This window comes from Lissotriton helveticus, chromosome 12 (assembly GCF_964261635.1).
Source record: "Lissotriton helveticus chromosome 12, aLisHel1.1, whole genome shotgun sequence".
Lineage (NCBI taxonomy): Eukaryota > Metazoa > Chordata > Amphibia > Caudata > Salamandridae > Lissotriton > Lissotriton helveticus.
Window position 1 is genome coordinate 746,994,177 of NC_136073.1, and position 20,594 is coordinate 747,014,770.

Genomic DNA, 20,594 nt, shown 5'->3' on the forward strand with positions numbered 1-20,594 from the left:
GCGCTCCCCTCCCTAGCTCACCTTAAATGATTCGACTTCTAATCCACAATTAAAGTAATTTGGCAGCTCTTCTCTGGCGGCAACAAATATAGATTACTAAAGACAGCTGAACGCAATTAAATCAATGTCCCAACTTCAAAGGGGATTTAACAATTATTCAAAATGCTTCTAGGTATTTTTATATCGGTTTCTTGAACCACATCACAAAATCTTAATTTCTCTAAACTCTCGGAACATGCTCTATTGGTAATCACAGGGTTGGTGCTATACTAAGGTCATTGGAGGGAGCTGCCTTATGACACCACCACAAATGGCCACAAGAGGGTGATGGATTGCAAAAAGTTTATTGGTGCTATGAGAAAGGCAGCGTCAAAAAGCAAAATGCTATTTTACGTTGGGATCTGATACCTCCACCAGATCTGGTAAGTGCCATGCCTAAAGAAGACATTTACCTTTACTGTTATGAGCTCACCTCAGGGAAATCCCTCAGCACCTCTGACATTTCGTTACCACGCTCCCCGCAGCCGACATAGACAATGATGTCACTGTTCGAGAACTTGGACAGTGCCTGCGAGATGACCGTCTTTCCACATCCGAAGGCGCCAGGGATAGCTGTGGTCCCGCCTTGAACACACCTAGAAATAGGAGCAGCGGTTCAATTCCCCCATATGTGGGGGTGTTGAACTCTTCAAAACACACATATACAGAGCAGTGGCACATAACATATAGGACCATTGAAACAACACAAACGACAGTGGAGCCCAACCCAAAAACAGAATAACATCACAGCAATGAGTGTAAATGTAATGTAAATTGATACTTGTATAGCGCACTACTCACCTGCAAGGGTCTCAAGGCGCTTGTACGAATACCGCTGTGGAACCCATCCTGGCTTTCCCTGTGAGGTGTCCACTCCTGGGCACCCCCTAGGTGGAGGCCAGGCATCCTTAGCGTTGTGGGGGCCGTTGTGGAGATTAAGCAAGCTATTGCCCAGAGTTGCAGAGTGGGACTCCATGATTGGAATAAGCACCGAGGCGAGAATTTTCAAGTCCTTGGAATTTTGAGACCAAGACCCGCCGAGGCAGAGAATTGAACTCTGGTCCCGGGTTAGACCTCCGCATCAGGGTCTGCCGCTCTAACCATTGAGCCACACTTCTCTAAGTCGGCAGATATAATTCATGAGTATGATATAATATCCATGAAGTAGGGATTTAAAAGCAATGATAAGCCTACAAAAAACACATTTGTACATAGGAAATTAAACTGGCATATATGTGTAGAGCTGTTTAAAAGGCCTAGTGCCCTACAGTCTAGTTATTACCATATGAACAGAACCCCTCAATGGTAATATAGAATAGTAATTCATCGATACCTGTAATGAAAAATATATGTAGCTGAATCAATAAATTCATAGGACGATTGATGTGTATTATGGTGACATCAAAGAGAGGACACTGGTGCATATAGACACCCTTATAATACTACCAGTGCTTTTGTGGTTTCCCGACCTTACCTCTCCTATATGGTGTGCATGTGCTATTGGTATTGTTATATATTACAATCCTATATGAAGGGCAGCAGAGCCAATGACAAGAGATTAAGTCAAGGGCCGGACTGGGAACCGAAACCGACCATGGCAAACAGCTTGGCCGGCCCACGGGGTGCTACTGCTCACCCTAGTGGCCCACCGGGGAAACGCCCGGTGCCCGCTACAGCCAGTCCGACCCACGTTAAGTCGTAGCAAATGCAGCAGACCCAAAGATAAAGCATGCCACTCACACTATGGGTTGCCCTCTTACTTGCCACGAGGGTAGATTCAGAAACCCACTATAAGGGTTTCTACCTTCGTCAAGGGCCTTACAACTGCTGCTGCAACGGTTAGTGACGGGACATAAATAGTACGGCGTATTTAAGAAATTAGGCCTCAATTAGTTGAACCTCATAAGATTCCGACACCCGTGCCACCCACAAAAGTCAGAATTGTATCCGACTAATATCAGCGGGTCAAAAAATACCTGTGGAAAAATGCCCAGTAAATTCATGGACATGCAAATTCTGGTGTGGCAACCATCACAACCCACGTGTTATTCCCCATTTCAATAGGAAAACTTGTAAATGGTGTTATTTATCAAATCTGTTAAATAACGTTGCCAGTCATGCTTTTGTATTACCTTGTATGATTCGTGCTTTTCATTTCACATTCCACAATGGTTTCTTACAACACACTCTATGGAAATTCTAGATCAGAACACATGAGCATGTCCTTATTGATAACATTTACAACACTGCAAAGTGAAATTTAAAAAGTGTGATGTATTATTTTTTAACACCAATTGATTGGGATGCGCTCTAGAGGATTATTTATTTTAAGTGAATGGCCAAATTATCTCACAGTGCAAACAAAACATCGCACTGATAACACAATTAAGAATTCGGCCATTCTTTCGTGTTTTACAGCCAAACATCTCTTAAAATGTAATTTAGTTGTCATAGGGGCAGATGTATCAAAATACCTATTTGCGAATCTCAAATAGCGATTTTTTGAGAATCGCTATTTGAGAATTGCAAAATGGGATGTATTTAAAAATTCGCTATTTTTTAGCGATTTCTTCAAATTCCTTAATTGCGATTAGCAAATTGCTAATCGCAATTAAGGAATGATTTTCCATTAATTTCTATGGGCCTGGAGGCCCATAGGAAGGAATGGGAAGTTATTCTCAATTTGTGATTCGCAATTTGCTAATCGCAAATTGAGAATAATTTTAAGGGTGCAAGGGTGTCTTAAGGACACCCTGCTGCACCCCTGAAATTTACATGTGTGCGCATGTGGCTCACATACATGCCTTAAGCGCATGTATGAGCGCCATATGGCACCTTTACAAATGCCAAAAAGTGCATTTGTAAAAGAATTCGCAAATTACCACCAACTACAAGTTGGTGGTCATTTGTGATTTCTTAGTGTAAATTCGCAAAACTTGATTGGTTCTTACATAGCATTTAAGGAATCGCAATTTGCGATTCCTTAAATGCTTACACAATATTAAGGAATTGCAAAATTTGCGATTCCTTAATATTGCGATGCGTTTTAGATGATACATAGCATTTTCTGATTTTTTTGTCGCAAACGCTGCTTTTTACCGAATCGCAGCGTTTGCGACAAAAAAATTCGTTTGATACATCTGCCCCTATGATTTTTTTCATATGAACATTCGTGTCTAATGTTGTCAGAGGAAATATATTATTTCTTCCATGAACTGTAATTGTCCTCGGGCACGAGCTGCAAATATCTTTAGTGCAGCAGATGCAGTGGAACAGGGCGCATGAGTCTGAGGGAAAACAGCACCAAATGCTGGCCATCCTTTACTACCCAACCAGAGATGATGTGCCATTTCCCTTGTTTGCATCAGAGCCCTTACCTTTTCTACAACATTTGCAGGAGTAATGTCCAACCACTGATATATCAGTACGTCACGACGCCCCCTGACTTTGGAAGCATGGATAGGTTAGTGAATTGGAAATTTGTCCAGTTACTGCTTCTTTGGAAGACATTTTTACCACTCATTTACAAAACCACTTTGTAGCAAACAATGTTACTGAACACTCTATAGGCCTAGATGTTTCTTACTTTCGAAAGGTATAAATGAATTATCTAACTTCGATTTAACTGCTCTGGGTAGCTAAATTGCCTAAAAATACATACCCTCCCACCTTTTACTGGTCTGGCTTAGTGTTAATTTTAGCTGTCTCCTCACGTTTCCCCCCCAAAAATCCCTAGTAATAATACACATATGTCCTCTTTAGCCACTGGTTCGCCTCATTGTGAGTGCCACATACACCTAAATAGTTGTTCACATAAGTGCCAGGGCTTGTAGGACAAACTCTACTTTTATTTCTGCTTTTACTACGTTATTTTAATTCTGAATTAATTTGAGCAAGCGTGTTTGCGGGACGTGATGCACAATCTTGGGGCGCTGGATGTGTGGCGGGCTTGTCATCCCACTCAGAAGCTCTATACATGCTACACCCCGACACACGGCACCCATAGCAGATTGGACCCCGTACTTGCAGCTAACCTCACTCCATCTCTCACCTTGACGGTTACCCATCAGGCCCGGTATTTATCGGACCATGCTCCTGTGACGTGCGTGGCGCAGTGGCCTGATCGAGTTACACGCCCTCGCACGTGGAGAATGCCTGCTGACCTCCTTCAGGACCAGGTGGGCAAGGACCATGTGGCGACTTCACTGTCGGACTATGTGGACCTGAACTGGGGGAGTGACGAGCTGCCCTATTCTGCTAAGTGGGATGCACTGAAGGCGGTTGTGCGCGTCGCTTGTATGGGCCTCACGTATGGGGTCAGGAAACAATTACTGTCCGAGTTGCAAGATGCGGAAGCTGAGCTTAGGCGCACCCAGTCCCGCTCTGATCCGGAGATGTTGGATATACGGGCGGAGGAGGACGCCCTGGTGTCAATCCACGACATCCTCTCCCGGCTTGACAAATTTACTCTGGGCCAGTACCAGCAGCGTCTCCACCGTGAGGGCGATAAATCTGGCCGCCTGCTGGCTTGGATACTTCGCCGTGAGTTTTCACCGGAGAGAATAGTTGCCTTGCGCGACTCGTCTGGTGCTATGGTTCACGCGGAATCTGATATCCTCGAGGTCCTCCGCAGCCATCTTCAGACGGTATATGCGGTAGACCCACTGGTTACGGAGGATACCTATCGCTCGTATTTTGAGGACCTGGACCTCCGGGCCTTGCCGGAAGCGGCGGCGAAAGAACTAGATGCGACACTTACACTGGGTGAGGTTACAGCGGCGATAGCCGCCCTCCCCCGTGCCAAGGCCCCCGGTGGTGACGGTTACCCGGCGGAGTTCTACCATTCCTTCGGACATGTCCTGGCTCCCCTTTTGTTGCAGGTCTATGGTGAAGCGCTGCTAAAGGGCGCTCTTCCGCCCACTATGAACCAGGGAGAAATGTGCATGATTTTGAAGCCGGGAGGTGATAGTGCTGATCCCGCGGCGTACCGCCCTATTACCTTGATTAATACGGACGCGAAAATCCTCACCAAGTTATTGGCCGCCCGCCTTGCTCCACATATGACCCGACTGATACACACCGACCAGTGCGGATTTATCCCGGGTCGTAATACGGCGATGAATTTGCGCCGACTGAACCATATCCTGCACGAGGTAAGGGGACGAGAGGGCCCTCATGTGTTGGTGTCGATCGATTTAGCTAAGGCTTTTGACACGGTGCACTGGGGATACTTGCTGCAGGTGCTCCAGCGGACTGGGTTTGGCCCTGTATTTTGTGTCTGGATCCGAGTACTTTATAGCGCGCCCCGAGCAAGGGTGCGGTTGGGATCGGCCCGTTCGGAGGAATTGCTACTGGGGAGGGGTACCCGGCAGGGCTGTCCCCTCTACCCGCTCCTTCTCGCGCTTGCGATTGAGCCCCTTGCCGTCTCTGCCCGCGCTGAATTACTGCGTTGGGGGATAGCCGTGGGTGACAATTCTAATGTGATATCTCTGTACGCAGATGATGCACTCTTTTATCTTACCTCCCCCTCTGAGGCCCTCCCTGACTTGATGCGGATCCTGGATCGCTTTGGGGCGGCCTCTGGGTTGCGGATTAATCTCAAAAAATCCCTGGTCTTCCCGTTGACGGGCTGCGTCCCAGATCCGGGTTTGGATAGGTCTTACATGGGCTTCCGTTGTGAGCGGGAGGCGTTCCGCTATCTTGGTATACAAGTGGCCACATCCGATGAAGAACTGCTGCTTCATAACATTTATAGGGTGCTCGTAGCCCTCCGTAAATCTGTCACCTCTGGAACACGCTTCCTCTCTCTCTCATGGGACGACTGGCGGTTGCCAAGATGGTGATGCTTCCTAGGATTCTGTATGTCTTACAGAACTCCCTATGTCCTTTGCCTCCCCGGGTGTTTTGCACTTTGGACTCGCTCCTCTCCTCCCTGCTCTGGGCGGGTGGGCACAGCAGAGTGGCTCTACGTACGGTAGTGCGCTGCTGGGAGGAGGGAGGACTTGAGGCCCCGAGATTCGAACTATATTACTTCGCGGCGCAACTCCTACCAGCGGCGAGGTGGTTTGCGGAGGAGAGCAACTGGGAGTTGTAATTGTTGGCTGGTACGGTCACCAAGAGGGTCCTACGCGAGGCATTGATGCAGGGCCGCGGCGCGGATGACACCCTTCCGTATGTGGTGCGCCACACGGCTGCCGTTTGGCAGCGGTTTGTTGAAAGAGTGTTGAGACAAGCGCCGTTTCATAGAGACCTTCCGGTTTGGATCTTGGCCCCAGTGCTCCGGTTGGAAGAGTCTATGTCCTACCGGGGGTGGCGCTCTGGTGGGTGTGAGACGCTAGCGGATCTCTACCCAGACGACTCCTTCTTATCCTTTGAGCGAGCCAGGGAGTCATTTGAATTGGGAAGGGGGCAATACCTTCACTATCGGAGTCTTCAAGACGTGGCCAAAACTACATGGCCCGAGTATCCGGAGGCCCCTCCGCTCACGCACACTCTTGACATCATATTGTCATGTGGACGTGGCGGACGTTTGATTTCCCTTCTCTATTCGGCCATGCGCCGTGACTCGACCCCCCCGTCGGTGCCGGCGTGGGCGGCTTGGGAGACAGACCTGGGGGTGGCAATAGAGCCGGACCAGCGGAAGCGGGTCGGGCTCTTGACCCACAAGGTCTCCTGTAATGCGCGCTTTAAACTCATACATTTTACCTTTACCCACCGCACCTATCTGACTCCAGTCTCTTTGCATCGCATCTCGGCGGATAGACGTCACAATTGCCCGAGATGTGGCGCGCAGAGAGCGGGCTTTCTGCATTTGGCATGGGTCTGCCCTCCGGTTCAGGACTTTTGGAGGGAGGTGGTGCCCCGCATTGCTCGGGCCACGCATATCAAGCTCCTTTTGGACCCGCTCCATTGTCTCCTGGCGCTGGTGCCCAAGCCCAGGAAGAAGAAGCTGTCTTATAAATTTCGGCAACTCTTGTTGGTCCTGGCAAGGAGGCGCGTGGCCATCACTTGGATGGGGCAGAGGGCACCCGAACTTTCCCTTTGGCTGAGAGATGCGAGAGAGTGGGCCCTGGCTGAGGAGACGTACATGCAGCGTACTCGCAGGGATGAGAAACTGCGGGATGATCTGCTTGCCTGGAGGGTGTTGTGCATGGAGGGGCTGGCAGACGATGAGTCGGACGCCACCAGCGCTGAATTGTTTACTCCCACTGATTCGGAGTCTGATTGTGCTGAGGGGGCACCCGGAATAGGGAGTCTAGATTTGGTGTAGGAGCCCATTGTACCCACGCCGGGTTTCCTTAATCTCTCTGTTTGTATATTAGCTGCGATCCCCATAGGTCCGGATTGGTTTATAATGTCCATGCCTTAGCTGGGCCCCACATGCATGTCTCACTTTCTTGACATTGTACTGTTGATGCCTTTTTGTTGTTCTTTTCTTTGTTTTTTGGGGGTTTCTGATTGTTGTTGTAATGCTATACGCGATGACCGTATACCTGTGAAAATTGGCGAATGTATTGATAATTCTGGATCCTGATGGCGCGAATGCTTCTTTTTTATCCTCCTTACCTGCTTGATTCTACGCCGCCCAGCCTCCGGGATGTGGGCCCTCTTTGGCTGTGTGCTATCCTGGTAATTGCATGATGTTTTTTTATTCGCATGCGCGATCTGGATATTATTGTATTCTGTGCCTACTTTCTATTTTCGCAATAAAAATACATTTAAAAAAAAAATTTGAGCAAAGATGTATTTTGTTTGCAAACCTATGCATATCACCTTTAGACGACAGAATTTTTTACTTTTTATTACTTTTACACTTTTAATATTTATTGCGTATGTTTGCAAATATTAAATGAAAGAAAATGCAGACTTGCCAATTCCAGACAAATTGCCTTTGCCAGTGGTTGTTTTAAAAAGGGGGTTCATTCGATCACACTATTGAGGCAATCCGGTCAAGATAGACATCATACAATACAAAAAAGTTTAAAAAGTGTCTTAGATTTCAAAAGTGTTGCTATTCCATGTGTGCCCTTTGTCTTGGCGTGATGCTCATTCCTTGGTGCATCTATGATATTTCCATAATTTAATTAGCGCTTTTTAGACCCTTTGGAACTTTGTTCTTTGCTTTTTTGATTCCACATTCCTGAGCTGTGCCCAAGGAAGGTTTGTTCTAGCCGCTACATATCAAATGTCCACAGATTTTTGTATGAACGATATATACATTATACTTAGATTCTTCCGCTATCCTCATAGAAACTGTGTATCTTCTGGCAGACGAAGGATGATACCTTCAGAAATCAGCTGATGAAAAACCACAGGTCTGCCAAAACGCTCTGTTAAATGTGTGGGTGAAGATCTTTTATTAGTAGTTGGTCTGCTAGCAAGATGCATTCCCCCAGTTGACTCTTCCGTCATTTAGATCTTTTTGTCTACAGACAGATGGTCTATTAGAGTTTGGCAGATGGCATGACAGATATTCTTTCTGCCGTATTACAACTGCATTATATCCAGGGGCACTTGTAAAATGGTGGACGGGATAGGCATCACGTTTGTGACAGCGTAGCCCATCCACCAAAGGTTAAATCAGGCCCTTAATCTTAAAACGAAACTATTTGACAACTTTAAAGTAGGGTAAGGCCCTGGTTGCAAAAAATCACATCTAGGTCGCTAATACAGTCCTTCGACAATAATGTATCCACTACATCAACTTAAGTATACATTTACTATTCTTAAAACCACATCTAAGGAAATATGCATAAGTTATGAAGTTGGGACTAAGTCGAAGTAGCGGATGCAATATTTGGGTGTAACAACCAACTTGCTATTTTTTCTCCAAACTATCTATAGTAAAAACCTAATGGAGAGATTCTGTAAGAAAACAAAAAAAATACGTAAAAATCCGGGAGACTTACGGAAATAAAGCATCAACAACCCTCTGTCCAGTAAGCAATGGGTAATTGGCTGGAAGTTTCTCTGCTGTCGGGCGAATTTGTCGGACCGGCCACACCTGGACCATGGTGAGCTTCTCCTTCACCCCCTCAAAGTCTAACTCCAAGACCACATCCTGGATAAAAAAAAAAGAGAGCAATGAAGATATGGTCTCCATTGACAATATACTCAGACACCAAAAGCGTGTCCAATGTGGCGGCAACTCTAAAGTCCTTCAACTACATGGCACACAAGATTATGAACTATATAACTGAGCTGTTGTACGTACTGTGTTTCTGCGAGATCTTGTTTGAGGTAGCAGCAGGTCAAGTTAGGACAACTATGGATCCAAATTGTTTTATCAATTAGAGGTTTCACCCCAGTTGGCCCATCATAATGAGTGGCTAATTGTAGTACTCCAGACCATTCTCAGAATCCGGACAATTCTCAGAATCCCGAGTACTGAGACACCGAACTGGAGTCTTGTCCAGTGCTGAGGTTACTGACTGCTGCTATTTTTCACTGTCACCCTGCCCCGCTTCTACTCAACAGGGAAGCAGGAAATGCCCTTCCAGCTCATCCGTCATCCACTTAGCCTCACCCACCCAAAAGCCTACCACTCACACCGCTAAGTTAAAATGGTCTAATCAGGTGGTAAATAGGCTTGGATGTATGCTCGTTATTTACAAAGATGGGGCAAAACATGTGAAATTGAACACGTTAAGCCAGGCCCCTGTGTTATTCTCCATACTGGCAGAAATAAGTCAAAACCCTTGGATTTAGGTGTAAGGATACTGGACAGTTTTTGAGATACGAGTTCGCCGGTATCCCAGCAGCTAAATCCAGGGAACTTGTAAGGGTGGTCTTAGAATTTTAAATAATGTAATTCAATTAGAAAGTGCCAAAATAAAAAAATATATATTTATAGAAATATATCATTAAAAACGTACTGAGATGTCATAGTTCCCTGGTGGTGCAATATATGTGACGGTTCCGCGGGTCCGAGGGGGCACCATAATCTTGTGGTTTATGAGAGAGTTCTCCGCAACAATGCCATAGATGTCTCCTCCAGTGATATGACTCCCAGCCTATAGAAGGAAAATGAGAAGAAAAGACTGATTTCAGTATAGTGAATAACCATGCATGAGTCAAGGTCGGGGGGCCTATCGGGCAATCAGGCAGTGCCCGATGGGCTGTTTTCTTGCTGTTTAAGGGTCTGTTGGGCCTGTTTTTACTGATTATTTCCCTGATATGAAAACAAAAATTGCTTGCAGCAAGCTCAAATCCATGCAGTCTTCCATACCTTTCAAACCACTTATGGAGTGTGTCTTTACAAGTTCAAGTAATCCAATTTGTACACATAGGACACTTTTTTTAGCTATTTAATTAACTCAACGGGACCACTTTTATTTTGGTGTCTGGGACTATTTTCTGGTCCAGTCCGACCCATGCACGAGTACTGACACAGCCAACCTCATTTTAGGCTGTAAATTGCTTCATTCGCAGGAGTCATATAATTGAATTCTGGGAAACCACAAATCACAAATTTCTGGAGTGAGTAATTATATATTCGAATCAGGCTTCTTGGACTAACATCAAAGGATGTTTTGTATTATTAGCTCCGATGGGGCAATATTCTTGGAAATTATATTTAAGGCACACTTATGAACTACTTTAATCTTAATGCTGAACACCGAGGGATGTGATTGACAAAGGTAAACTTATACTTTTGTGTGTTTACTCTTTTTTTTTGGGTATTCACGAACTACAAGTTTAATTTTACTAATAGCACATTTACGATTGCAGAGACTCCGCACTCGTGGTGGAGACTCCGCACACAGAAAGATAGGCCGGTCATATCTTTTTATGTGTGGGATTCCCTGCCCCGACTTTGGAGCTTTCACAGTCGTAAAATGACTCTTAGTAAAATTAAACTCATAGGGGCCTCATTTATGAGGCCTTGCATCAGTTTTGCGCTTCCGATGCGTCACTTTTGTGACGCATCGGCGGCGTAAAACATGCCTCCTGTTGTGCACTATTTACAAAGTGACGCATCTAAGCAGATGCGTCACTTTGTAAACCCCTGCGCTACATTATACCTGCGTCAGGTATAATGTATGCAGGGGGGGCCTTCCCCCGCAAAAAGCCTCGTAATAGTAACGCAGTGAAATCTATGAGATTTCACTGCGTCACTTTTAGGACGCTGTTGCATCAAAATCTTGCGCCTGCCTCACAGCAGGCGTAAGACTGACGCAAGCCCTTTCCCATGTCAAAGGACGCATTGCTGGAGTTGCGTCACTTTTGTGACACACTCCAGCAATGCGTGACTTTTGCGCTTACAGAAACGTCAGAAATACTGACGTATCTGTAAGTCCTTGCACAATGATGCGTCATATTGTAAATATGACGCATCATTGGGGTCGCAAGAAGGGTGCAATGAAAAGTGACGCATCGCTGTTTTCTCGCAGCGATGCGTCACTTTTCATAAATGAGGCCCATAGTTTGTGAATACCAAAGAGTAAACTTAGACAAAAGTGTAAGTTTACCTTTGTGAATGAGGCCCAGAATTAACATATCTTTTTTTAAACTCTATTTTACATTTTCTGACCGGCCTTCTTTCTCACCAATACTCTACCACTTTCTTCTACCATCCAACATTCTCTACCTCACCTGTGTATATTCCATACAGACTTACCCGGATGTTCTTATCAGGAACAAAGTCCCACTTGAGGTCCCGGGACAGCGCGTGCACGTTGACACCTCTAGGGATGTAGATACTCTTGGTCAGATCCGCGATGTCTTTTAGTGGTCGCTGGATACCATCAAAGATGTTACCCATAATGCCAGGACCTAGCTCTACTGAGAGGGGTTTTCCAGTCCTGAGCACAGGATCTCCCACAGAAACACCAGCTGAAGGAATTTAGCTCAGAAAAACAGTGCCCAGAATTTTGCAAAGCGTAAAAACTGATAAGAGATTTGGAGTTATGAATAGCAAACTTATACTATACGTATACCTTGTCGATACAGTGGTTGACAATATTCTAGGGGCCATATTATCAAGGAAGCTGCGGTAGTTTATCACCGCTTTACCGGCAAGAAACTGCCGATAAAGCGGCGATAATGGGCCTGATAATATGCGATTTGAATTTCAATCGATGCCCAGGTTAGATGTGTGAACATCTAACCTGGGCTTCGATTGAAATTCGAATCGCATATTATCAAGGCCATTATCGCCGCTCTATCGGCAGTTTCCTGCCGGTAAAGCGGCGATAAACTACCGCAGCTTCCTTGATAATATGGCCCTTGATTCCATATTATTGTAGGTCGAAATAAAAACCTTGATAATGTACAAAAACTCCTTTACTGTGTAACAATGGAGCAAGATAATTGTTACAAAGGTATCATGATCAGCTTTTGAGCCATTTTTTCATGCTCCATAGAAGAAGTTGCACCACAAAAAACTAAGGCTATGCCACCAGGTTACGTGAAATGTATTTTAATACCTTGCGCCGCTGCTCTAGAAAATGAAGACATTACCTATCAGAAATATTTATTACACTGTATATTGTTACATCAGGGGTCTTCAGCTTGTTTCCTAATGATGTGGTTATGCCAAAAATTATGTTTTAGTATTTGGGCTTCATGATAACATGGCCGTGGCGAAATTTTAATTACACCAGAGTAACCAGAGTAATTTTGATAATTTTCTTTTGACTTGAAATTTCCCAAAATTACGTGATTATGCATATTCGCATAATTATGAGTAATTTGGCACAAAAATCCTTCAGTGGGAGCACAAGAACCACAAACGTAGAGGGTGAGCTGCTGCTGTTCATGTTCTGTTGCATTTAACTATTTTCTTAGTGCAAACGTCATCCGGGGTCCATTTTGGACACAAGGGTACATTTTGCGCTAAGAAAATAGAGCTAAATGCCAGGCTACGCTCCTCGCCTAATTCTATGCAATCTTGCATGCTTTTACTAATTATGGCCATCCCTAATGAACACACAAAGTGATATAGCATGGGAGTGGTGGAAACTCTTAGAGTCCAACATGGGAGGGATGGAGTATAGGAAAGAACGGATGTATAGAGATTAAAACTGTGTCCTATGAGGATTGTGGTTGTCTCCTTACATTTCTTTACATTTGGGAATTCTGTCAAACAGTTTCAGGATACAAGTTGAGATGGAAATGGCCATTCTCAATCAATTCATCGAGGAAGAGAATGGATAGGGAATTTACCTAGTGGGACACGGTGAATTGCAGGTTGTTCCTGATGTGTAAACTAAATAATTGATTTTTGGTTAAAAAAAAGTCTCCCATGTCATTCAATTCTTACAGTGAGTTATTGTTATGTAAGCCATTATTTCCAAATGGAAAACAAAATTAAGAAAAGGGTAAACAATAGGACCCCTCTTTGCTCTTACACACATCATAGAGGTATGCTTTTTACGCCCCAGGATCTCCTTGTTGCCCACTGTTGGAGTTTCTTCAGTCCGCTTCCTGTCTTCCTGACTTATCACCACAACCTAACTACATACACTGGGGCATGCATAAATCCACCATGCATCCACCGGATGTGGCAAGTCATAAGACCAATGAAGGCTGCTTTATATTAAACCTGCAATTCTCCTGACTTATGAAGCTGATCTAAGCACCAAAGAGTGGCACTGAACCCTCAAATTCCATTGCCCGTGGTCCCTAGAGATTGGGATCATCCCCATAGGACATTTACAATAAGCATGATGCAAGGACCTCTGTCACCTGCTGCTTGCTTGACTTGTTTGAAAGCCGGCCCACCAGGTACATGAGAAAACTCTAGCAATGTTTCTTTCAAAGTCCTTTGCCTAGAGTGGGCTGAATTATTTTATTATCCCCTTCAACATGATTATCAAGACACATTTGTGATTAAAACTTCTTTGGACCGAATTACAAGTTCCCAGTTAACCCTGGTGAGATATCAGGGCTGTAATTTATAATTCCAGCCAATATCCCGAAGTTAATGATGATTAAAAATTATTTATGGGGAATAACATGCATACTATGTCCAATTCTACATAATTTCCCCATTCCACTGGAAAATAGGCCCAACGTTGCTCAAAGCAGGTGGTAGGTGTAAGTGGGCATTTTTCTTTGCATTGGGAGGTGGACGGGGAGTGGGGGACAGCGTGAGGGCAATGTTCTTTAAATTTAGTTGGGAGGAGCTTATTCTGCTTCGCAATGCTGATGTAAGTATAAGGAAGGGTTGTGGAGGGGTCAGCAGCAACACCGTAAATCAGCTAAGGAGTCCGGGCACGGTGTCTCTGGCCCTCGAATTATTGGGACCTGAGATTACAAACTCAATAATTCCAGCCTTGGAGCCACAGAAAAGTTTTAGTTATCCGAAACAGTATCGCCATTGGAGATATCGCTCTGTGCTACTCGTAATGAGCCTTACAGGTTTTGTAATATCTGGGAAGGACAAAAGGAACGGAAAAGGATAGGGTGAGGAGAGTTGCACAGCAAAGTTTTGTTTTGGCTCCTACTATACCACATGTCAAAAGAACTTGACAGTAAAAAATATATATAATATATCCTCTAGATAGATGATCAGGGATTGCATATTATATAATTTGAACTTCATCATCACTTTATGCAGAAAGTCTTATGTATTGTTAGTGATTCCTTCACGGCATCCTGATGCTGAGAGGTTAGAAGATCACTGCATGACACCAACTCAAAATCATGATCAAGCACAAAACAGGGTTTAGGTTTACATGCCTTTCTGAAATGGAGGTGTCATGAGATCTCTTTTAAGGTTTTTCAGTATTGGGTTCCAGGATTTCCCCACCGTACAGCCAAGAGCTCTGCCTCCGAAACGTAAGCTCTTAAACATAGGCGTCACCAGTTTATGGTCATCGATTGTTTGAAGGCTCCTCTGTTGTAGATTGCTTGATGGACCATACACGTGGACTTAAATAGGATTGTTTTCTAAACAGGCAACCAAAGTAGTTTGTGTCCGGATGCAGTTACCCAATTCGGAATATCAAACGAATCGCTGCGCTGTGCCGCATCCAAAGTGTTGACAGTCCCACGCTGGAAATGGTTAAATAGAGGGGGTTACAATAATGCTATCTACTTTTTTGTATTTTATATATAGCTAGTACTAGACCCAAAGGTATCAGAGCGCTTTACACGAGCACCAGTTGGGCTACAGACAGACACATTTGTTTTCTTTAAGTGTTTTATTGCAAACAAGCACTTGGGAACGTGATGGTATCTAACATTATTTAGAAGCCTCAAGAGTTCTCAGCTCCTCCTTAACTACCTTGTGCTATTTAATTTTTTTATGTTTCAATTTGCTATTTTAATTCAAGCTGAAGTTGCAGTAATATTAGCAAATACACCATTTGACCCTCACGCATTTCTGATCCTGATCCCAAAAATTTCCCTTGAATTAAGTCTGACTTTACTATCAACAAGTTCAAGATCATGACTGAATGAAGGAAAAAGAGCAATGCTGAGGCGTTCCTATTGAACTACAGATATAGTCAATATCTTACTGACGCTCTCTGGGATGAAAGCCACAGCTCGCCGAAAAAAGAGGACAGCACAGTTCTAGACTGGAAGATCCTGAATGGTCTCGTCCTGTTGACTGGACCTGTGGACAGGAAAACACAATGTGGCCTCTCCCAATTTTGATTATATCTTTAGTTCTAAGATACTCCATTCACATCATAACTATAATTTAATCAGTAGCCTCAAGCTGTGTAATTTTGAAACCCTGAAAACGTTTGTGAGAAGTGATCCGGAAAAAATCTCTTCTTTATTAGATGCAATTTATTGGAAATTATCTTTTGAAAGATATAAAATAAAATGAATCCATACTCACAGTACACAACATAGTTACTCTATAAATGAAAATCAAATACCATAGTAATGTGGGCTTCTTTGAAGGCCCAGGTACAAAACTGTTTGCTAAAAAAATGTCTGAGGTCTGATCTTAAATCTAAACCTTCTTTAACAGCCGAAGCAGGCCTCCATTTTGAAAGCCAAAGAGTGGAAGCCATGTAACTAAAATTCTTGAAGATAAAGGAATTAATGTTCTGGGTGCGTGCAAGTGAAGGGGTCAATGTCAAAAGAGGCAAACAGCATGATGGCCACTCTAGGTTCTCCGAACTGTAATTTTGTTACATTTGGTTCATATAAATGTAATAGATGACATTTAACTTTGTATCACAGATGCAATGGTTATAGTCAGGTGCAATGGATGAAGTGTTGCAAAGAAGGGATGTTGATGGGTGATGAGGATTTTCCATCTACTAAAGATGTGGTCATGTTGTGGTTGGTCTCAGAAAAGTAGGTAAGTGCTGGAAGAGATACTGAGAGGGGAACAGGGTTTCTGGTGAATAGAGCACATACCAGGTTTAGGGACTCTGAAGTATATTGAATTTGGCATTTTAAGAATAGGTAATTGTCCCGGATTTTGTAGCCTCGTCAATTTTGCTTGTTTGATAGCATGTGTGTTGTCTGTGAACTTCCAGTTTATTTGTTGTCTGTGTATTGTATGTGCTGTTGTCGGTCGTTGCTGTCAGTGGAGCGTTAGATGTGTAGAGTTGTGGATTGGTGTTTGCGGTGAAAAATAGGGTTGATGCTGGGTCTTGTTTATTCTTTATTTTCTTGGTAAGTAAATTTAATGTTCAGGGACCAGACGTTGTCACCCATTTTCTATGTTCTCTCGGAGAGGTTTCGAGTTTTCTGTAAGCTTACTTGGTGGATAGTCACACTGTGTGAGCACATTTCCAATGTAGCTCAACTTCTAAATCCCACGAGTAATCCAGCAGTCCTAGCTTACTCAAGGAATTTAGCAGCAAGACAGAGGTACTACCAAAGTAAATCATAGCAAAATATTTGTGAATTGGGTCGAAAATGCTCAGTTGGAAAATAGTACACAAAATGCCCTGCTGACCACGAAAAAACACTGCTAACACAACACAAAAAGGCGTAAGTATCTTTGTTTGTGTAATAGGAGCAAAGAAAATGAAAACTGCTGGTAAGACGGAACTGGAAATGGAAACTGTTGGTAAGATGCATAAGGTCTCTCAGACCACTCCATGTCACATAATATCCCTTTGCGAATCTGCGGCTTTTCTTTCACAAATCAGGAGCTATCAGGCAGGACTGACCAGCAGCACAGCTGATTCAACAATTCTGAAATATGAAGGACCACACCATGGTAAAAAAAAAAACCTTTGAGATATTCATGCAACCCATTCTACCAACACCTTGTAAAAGTTAGCCGTATCGTGTTTCTTCAGGCGTGGAGCGTGATGAACAGTATAACCTGGCCAGTAGAGGGAAATTGGATAACTCCGCTGAAGGATACAGGTTTCTTCGTAGACTTGGATGGTGGCCAGATCGGCCTCCAGTCGGATGATCTCCCCCACCAACTCCGAGTGGCCGACGCGCACCAGTTCATACATGGCTGCTCCCGCCATTTCACACGCAATCACCACTAAGAAGAGACGCAAGGTTATTATTTGGGAGCCACACCAATCTCATAGCCAACGACGTCCCATCTTTAAGTCAATAAGTGACCCGTCTCTTGGAAATTGGCAGTGCCCTACACTCGTACACTGACTGGAGTTAGGGTAACACAATGTTGTTTACACAATACAAAAAGAGGTCTGTACAAGGCCTTTGGTTATTAAATAAATGTTTGTTATTACATGAAAGTTGGAGCTATTGACTTAGAGGGGTTGAAGATGTAATATTCCTGATCTAGTTCAATTGCACAAAACATGATTCTGATAATTGGCCACTTAATTTAATTACATAAAACCTGTCATTGCCAATAACATCATGAGCAAACAGTTTGGGAAACCAATCCTCTATAATGTGCAGGACAAAGGATGCATTCCCAGTGAAATATTGTGTGCATCACTTTCATGTCACCCTTTAGCAAAAGTTCTGAATCAGCGTCATGATATTAGGAAAAGCGGCAAAGCGGGCACCCAAAGAATTTGCTTGTGCATTGATTCTGGGTTTAAACCCCTCTATAAAGGTAAGGAAGGAGACCTTTAATGTTTAAACTGCACATTTTTTCGGGGGGGGGGAGAATTTTCATACCCAACTTAAATAAAATGTATAGATCAGTTCAAAAACAATATAAGCATACTAAAAGAAGAATTGTCATCGAGAGTTTGAGGAAACATAGTACAATGTACTTGTGTCAAATGCAGGAGTTGGCCTGGATAAGGGGGGGGGGTGATCTGGGAGAAATCTTTATTGAAGTGAAATGCAGCATTTTTCACCAGCAGAACAGCATTTACCATTGCAAGTCCGTATTCTACTATGAGAACTTGTCAATATATGAGTTTTTTCCTTGCTTCCTGGCTTTGAAGTCAATCATCAAGGGCTATTCCCAGAGGATGACCATATGTGCTCTTGGAGGGCCTCCAAATGAATGTTGAATGTTAATTCATGAATCTGTTCACATGCAACTTTGCTAATGCAAGCTGTTTTTATTTAACTTACCTGGACCGGAAACCCCATGGACATATCCCATCATACTTTCTTTCTCTTCATGTTCAATCTTGGGGAGTTTGGAGAAATCCATAATTGCTGTACCTTTAAAGAAATTGAAAAACCTGACTAGAATTGACACTCTTATTTTCAACACTATTAAATTTTCCAACCACCCAAAAAATTTTATCTGAAGAACTTAGGGGCATATTAGCAAGAAGCTCGTTAAAATTATCGCCGTTTTAGCAGCAGGAACTGCCGCTAAAACGGCTATAATGGGCTTGCTAATATGCGTTACAGAATTCCAATAGAAGCTCAGGTTAGATGTCCTGCACATCTAACCTGGGCTTCTATTGGAATTCTATAACACTTATTAGCAAGCCCATTATCGCCACTTTAGCAGCAGTTTCCTGCCGCTAAAACTGCGATAATTTTAACGAGGTTCTTGCTAATATGCCCCTTCATTTCAAAGACTGCAAGAACATGATGTCAAACAGTGGTTTTGCCTAAAATATATTTTCACATGATACAGTTCATTGTGAAAGACAGTTTAGGCATTTAGACATGTATTGTAATTCATTGTTACCCAACAATGAAGGCACATTGAGTTCATATCCACAGTGAATCTCTAAATTGATGCAATCTACATGCTGGCCATATCGACCCAGAGTCCAAAAATGTATTTGTCAACAGGAATAGATCTGAATATACTGTTTGATGCTGTGTGACCTCAAGAACGTTGGCATCATGAAGGACAGCCCGCCCCCGTCACACTCTCTCTCTCCCCCATTTTACTAGCTAAATTGAAGGTGGCCACCAGACCAGATGGCCTTATAAGCTTAGGAGATAAGAATGGAAGGAAGAGTGAAAGAAAGCAACCATGAACAAGGAATTGTGAAAGGAACAGTGATTGGAGCGAGGCTGAACAGATCAAAGGAATAATGATCAATAGATTGGTGGAATGGTGAGAAAATTGATTAAAGGAAGAATGGTGGATGGAAACTTGAAAGGGTGGATGGATGGACTGATGGTCAACTGATGTATAAAAGGGTAGAAAAAAAGATGGATGAATAGATTTATATTTATTTATTTATTTATGCAATTTTATATAGCGCGAACTTTACCCGAAGGTGTCAGAGCGCTTTACATAGGACCCAGTTACAACCATAAGGACTGAAGGTTACAATCGGAAGAACAAATTTGCAAAATTTTTGACTTTCATAAGAACCAATTGAAAACATACGGACTTAGGATTACATGCGTTATAAAAAGGTACAAACAGAAAAAATTGCAAATGTACAAGAGATAAGGTCACACAAGGAGGAGATACAAATGGATAAACTCTAGGCATATACTAGTGATATCTCTGTCTACTTAGGGAGGGGATACACATGGATATACTCTAAGAGTCACAAAGGAATGGTAGAGAGCAAAGCGGACTCCTGCATAAACTAGTGATTAGAGTTATCTCTATATACAAAGGGAAGGGGTATGACTGGATATACTCTAAAAGTCACATAGGAATGGAAGAGAGCATAGCAGACTACTGCATGTTCCAGTGATTACAGTTATCTCTATATACATAGGGAAGGGATACACATGGATATACTCTAAAAGTCACATAGGAGACTAGTCATTAGAGTTATCTCTATATACATAGGAAGGGATAAGACCGGATATACTCTAATGGTCACATAGGAATGGTAGAGAATACAAAGGTCTACTGCATATACTAGTGATTAGAGTTATCTCTATATGCATAGGGAGGGGATATGACTGGAAAAACTCTAAGAGTCCCATAGGAATGGTATACGGTGCAAGGTCTAAAGCAAATACCATTGATTAGAGTTATTACAATAAGTCAAAGAGCAGAGTTCCATAAGTGTGGATGCAGTCACAGCACAAAGGGAGGGTGGGAGGGGTGGAAGGGTATGGAGAGAAGGGGAAGCAGAAAAGGGAGGGAACATTTGAGGATCATCCACGGGGAAAAGGGTAAAAGGACGGGGGAATGGGAGGAGGGCTAGAGTCCAGAGAAACTGTCCGAAAACAGCAACAAAGTGTCGGTCAGGACAAAGCAAAAGTCAAGAAGTCCAGGAGTGAAGGTGGGAGATGAAGCTGGAGGCCAG

General features: G+C 43.5%; 1 protein-coding gene across 1 annotated transcript in view; it reads right to left on the reverse strand.

Moving 5' to 3' along the window:
* The window catches only part of LOC144798419 (V-type proton ATPase catalytic subunit A-like), a 60,687-nt gene that overhangs the window by 21,047 nt on the left and 19,046 nt on the right, over positions 1-20,594 (reverse strand). Inside the window, exons 2-7 of the mRNA XM_078669290.1 lie at positions 18,481-18,573; positions 17,330-17,458; positions 11,660-11,874; positions 9,915-10,052; positions 8,949-9,100; positions 473-635 (exon numbers count right to left, since the gene is read on the reverse strand). Coding sequence (XP_078525416.1) covers positions 473-635; positions 8,949-9,100; positions 9,915-10,052; positions 11,660-11,874; positions 17,330-17,458; positions 18,481-18,562 — 879 coding nt within the window. The 5' untranslated portion in view covers positions 18,563-18,573. The remainder of the gene's footprint in view (positions 1-472; positions 636-8,948; positions 9,101-9,914; positions 10,053-11,659; positions 11,875-17,329; positions 17,459-18,480; positions 18,574-20,594) is intronic.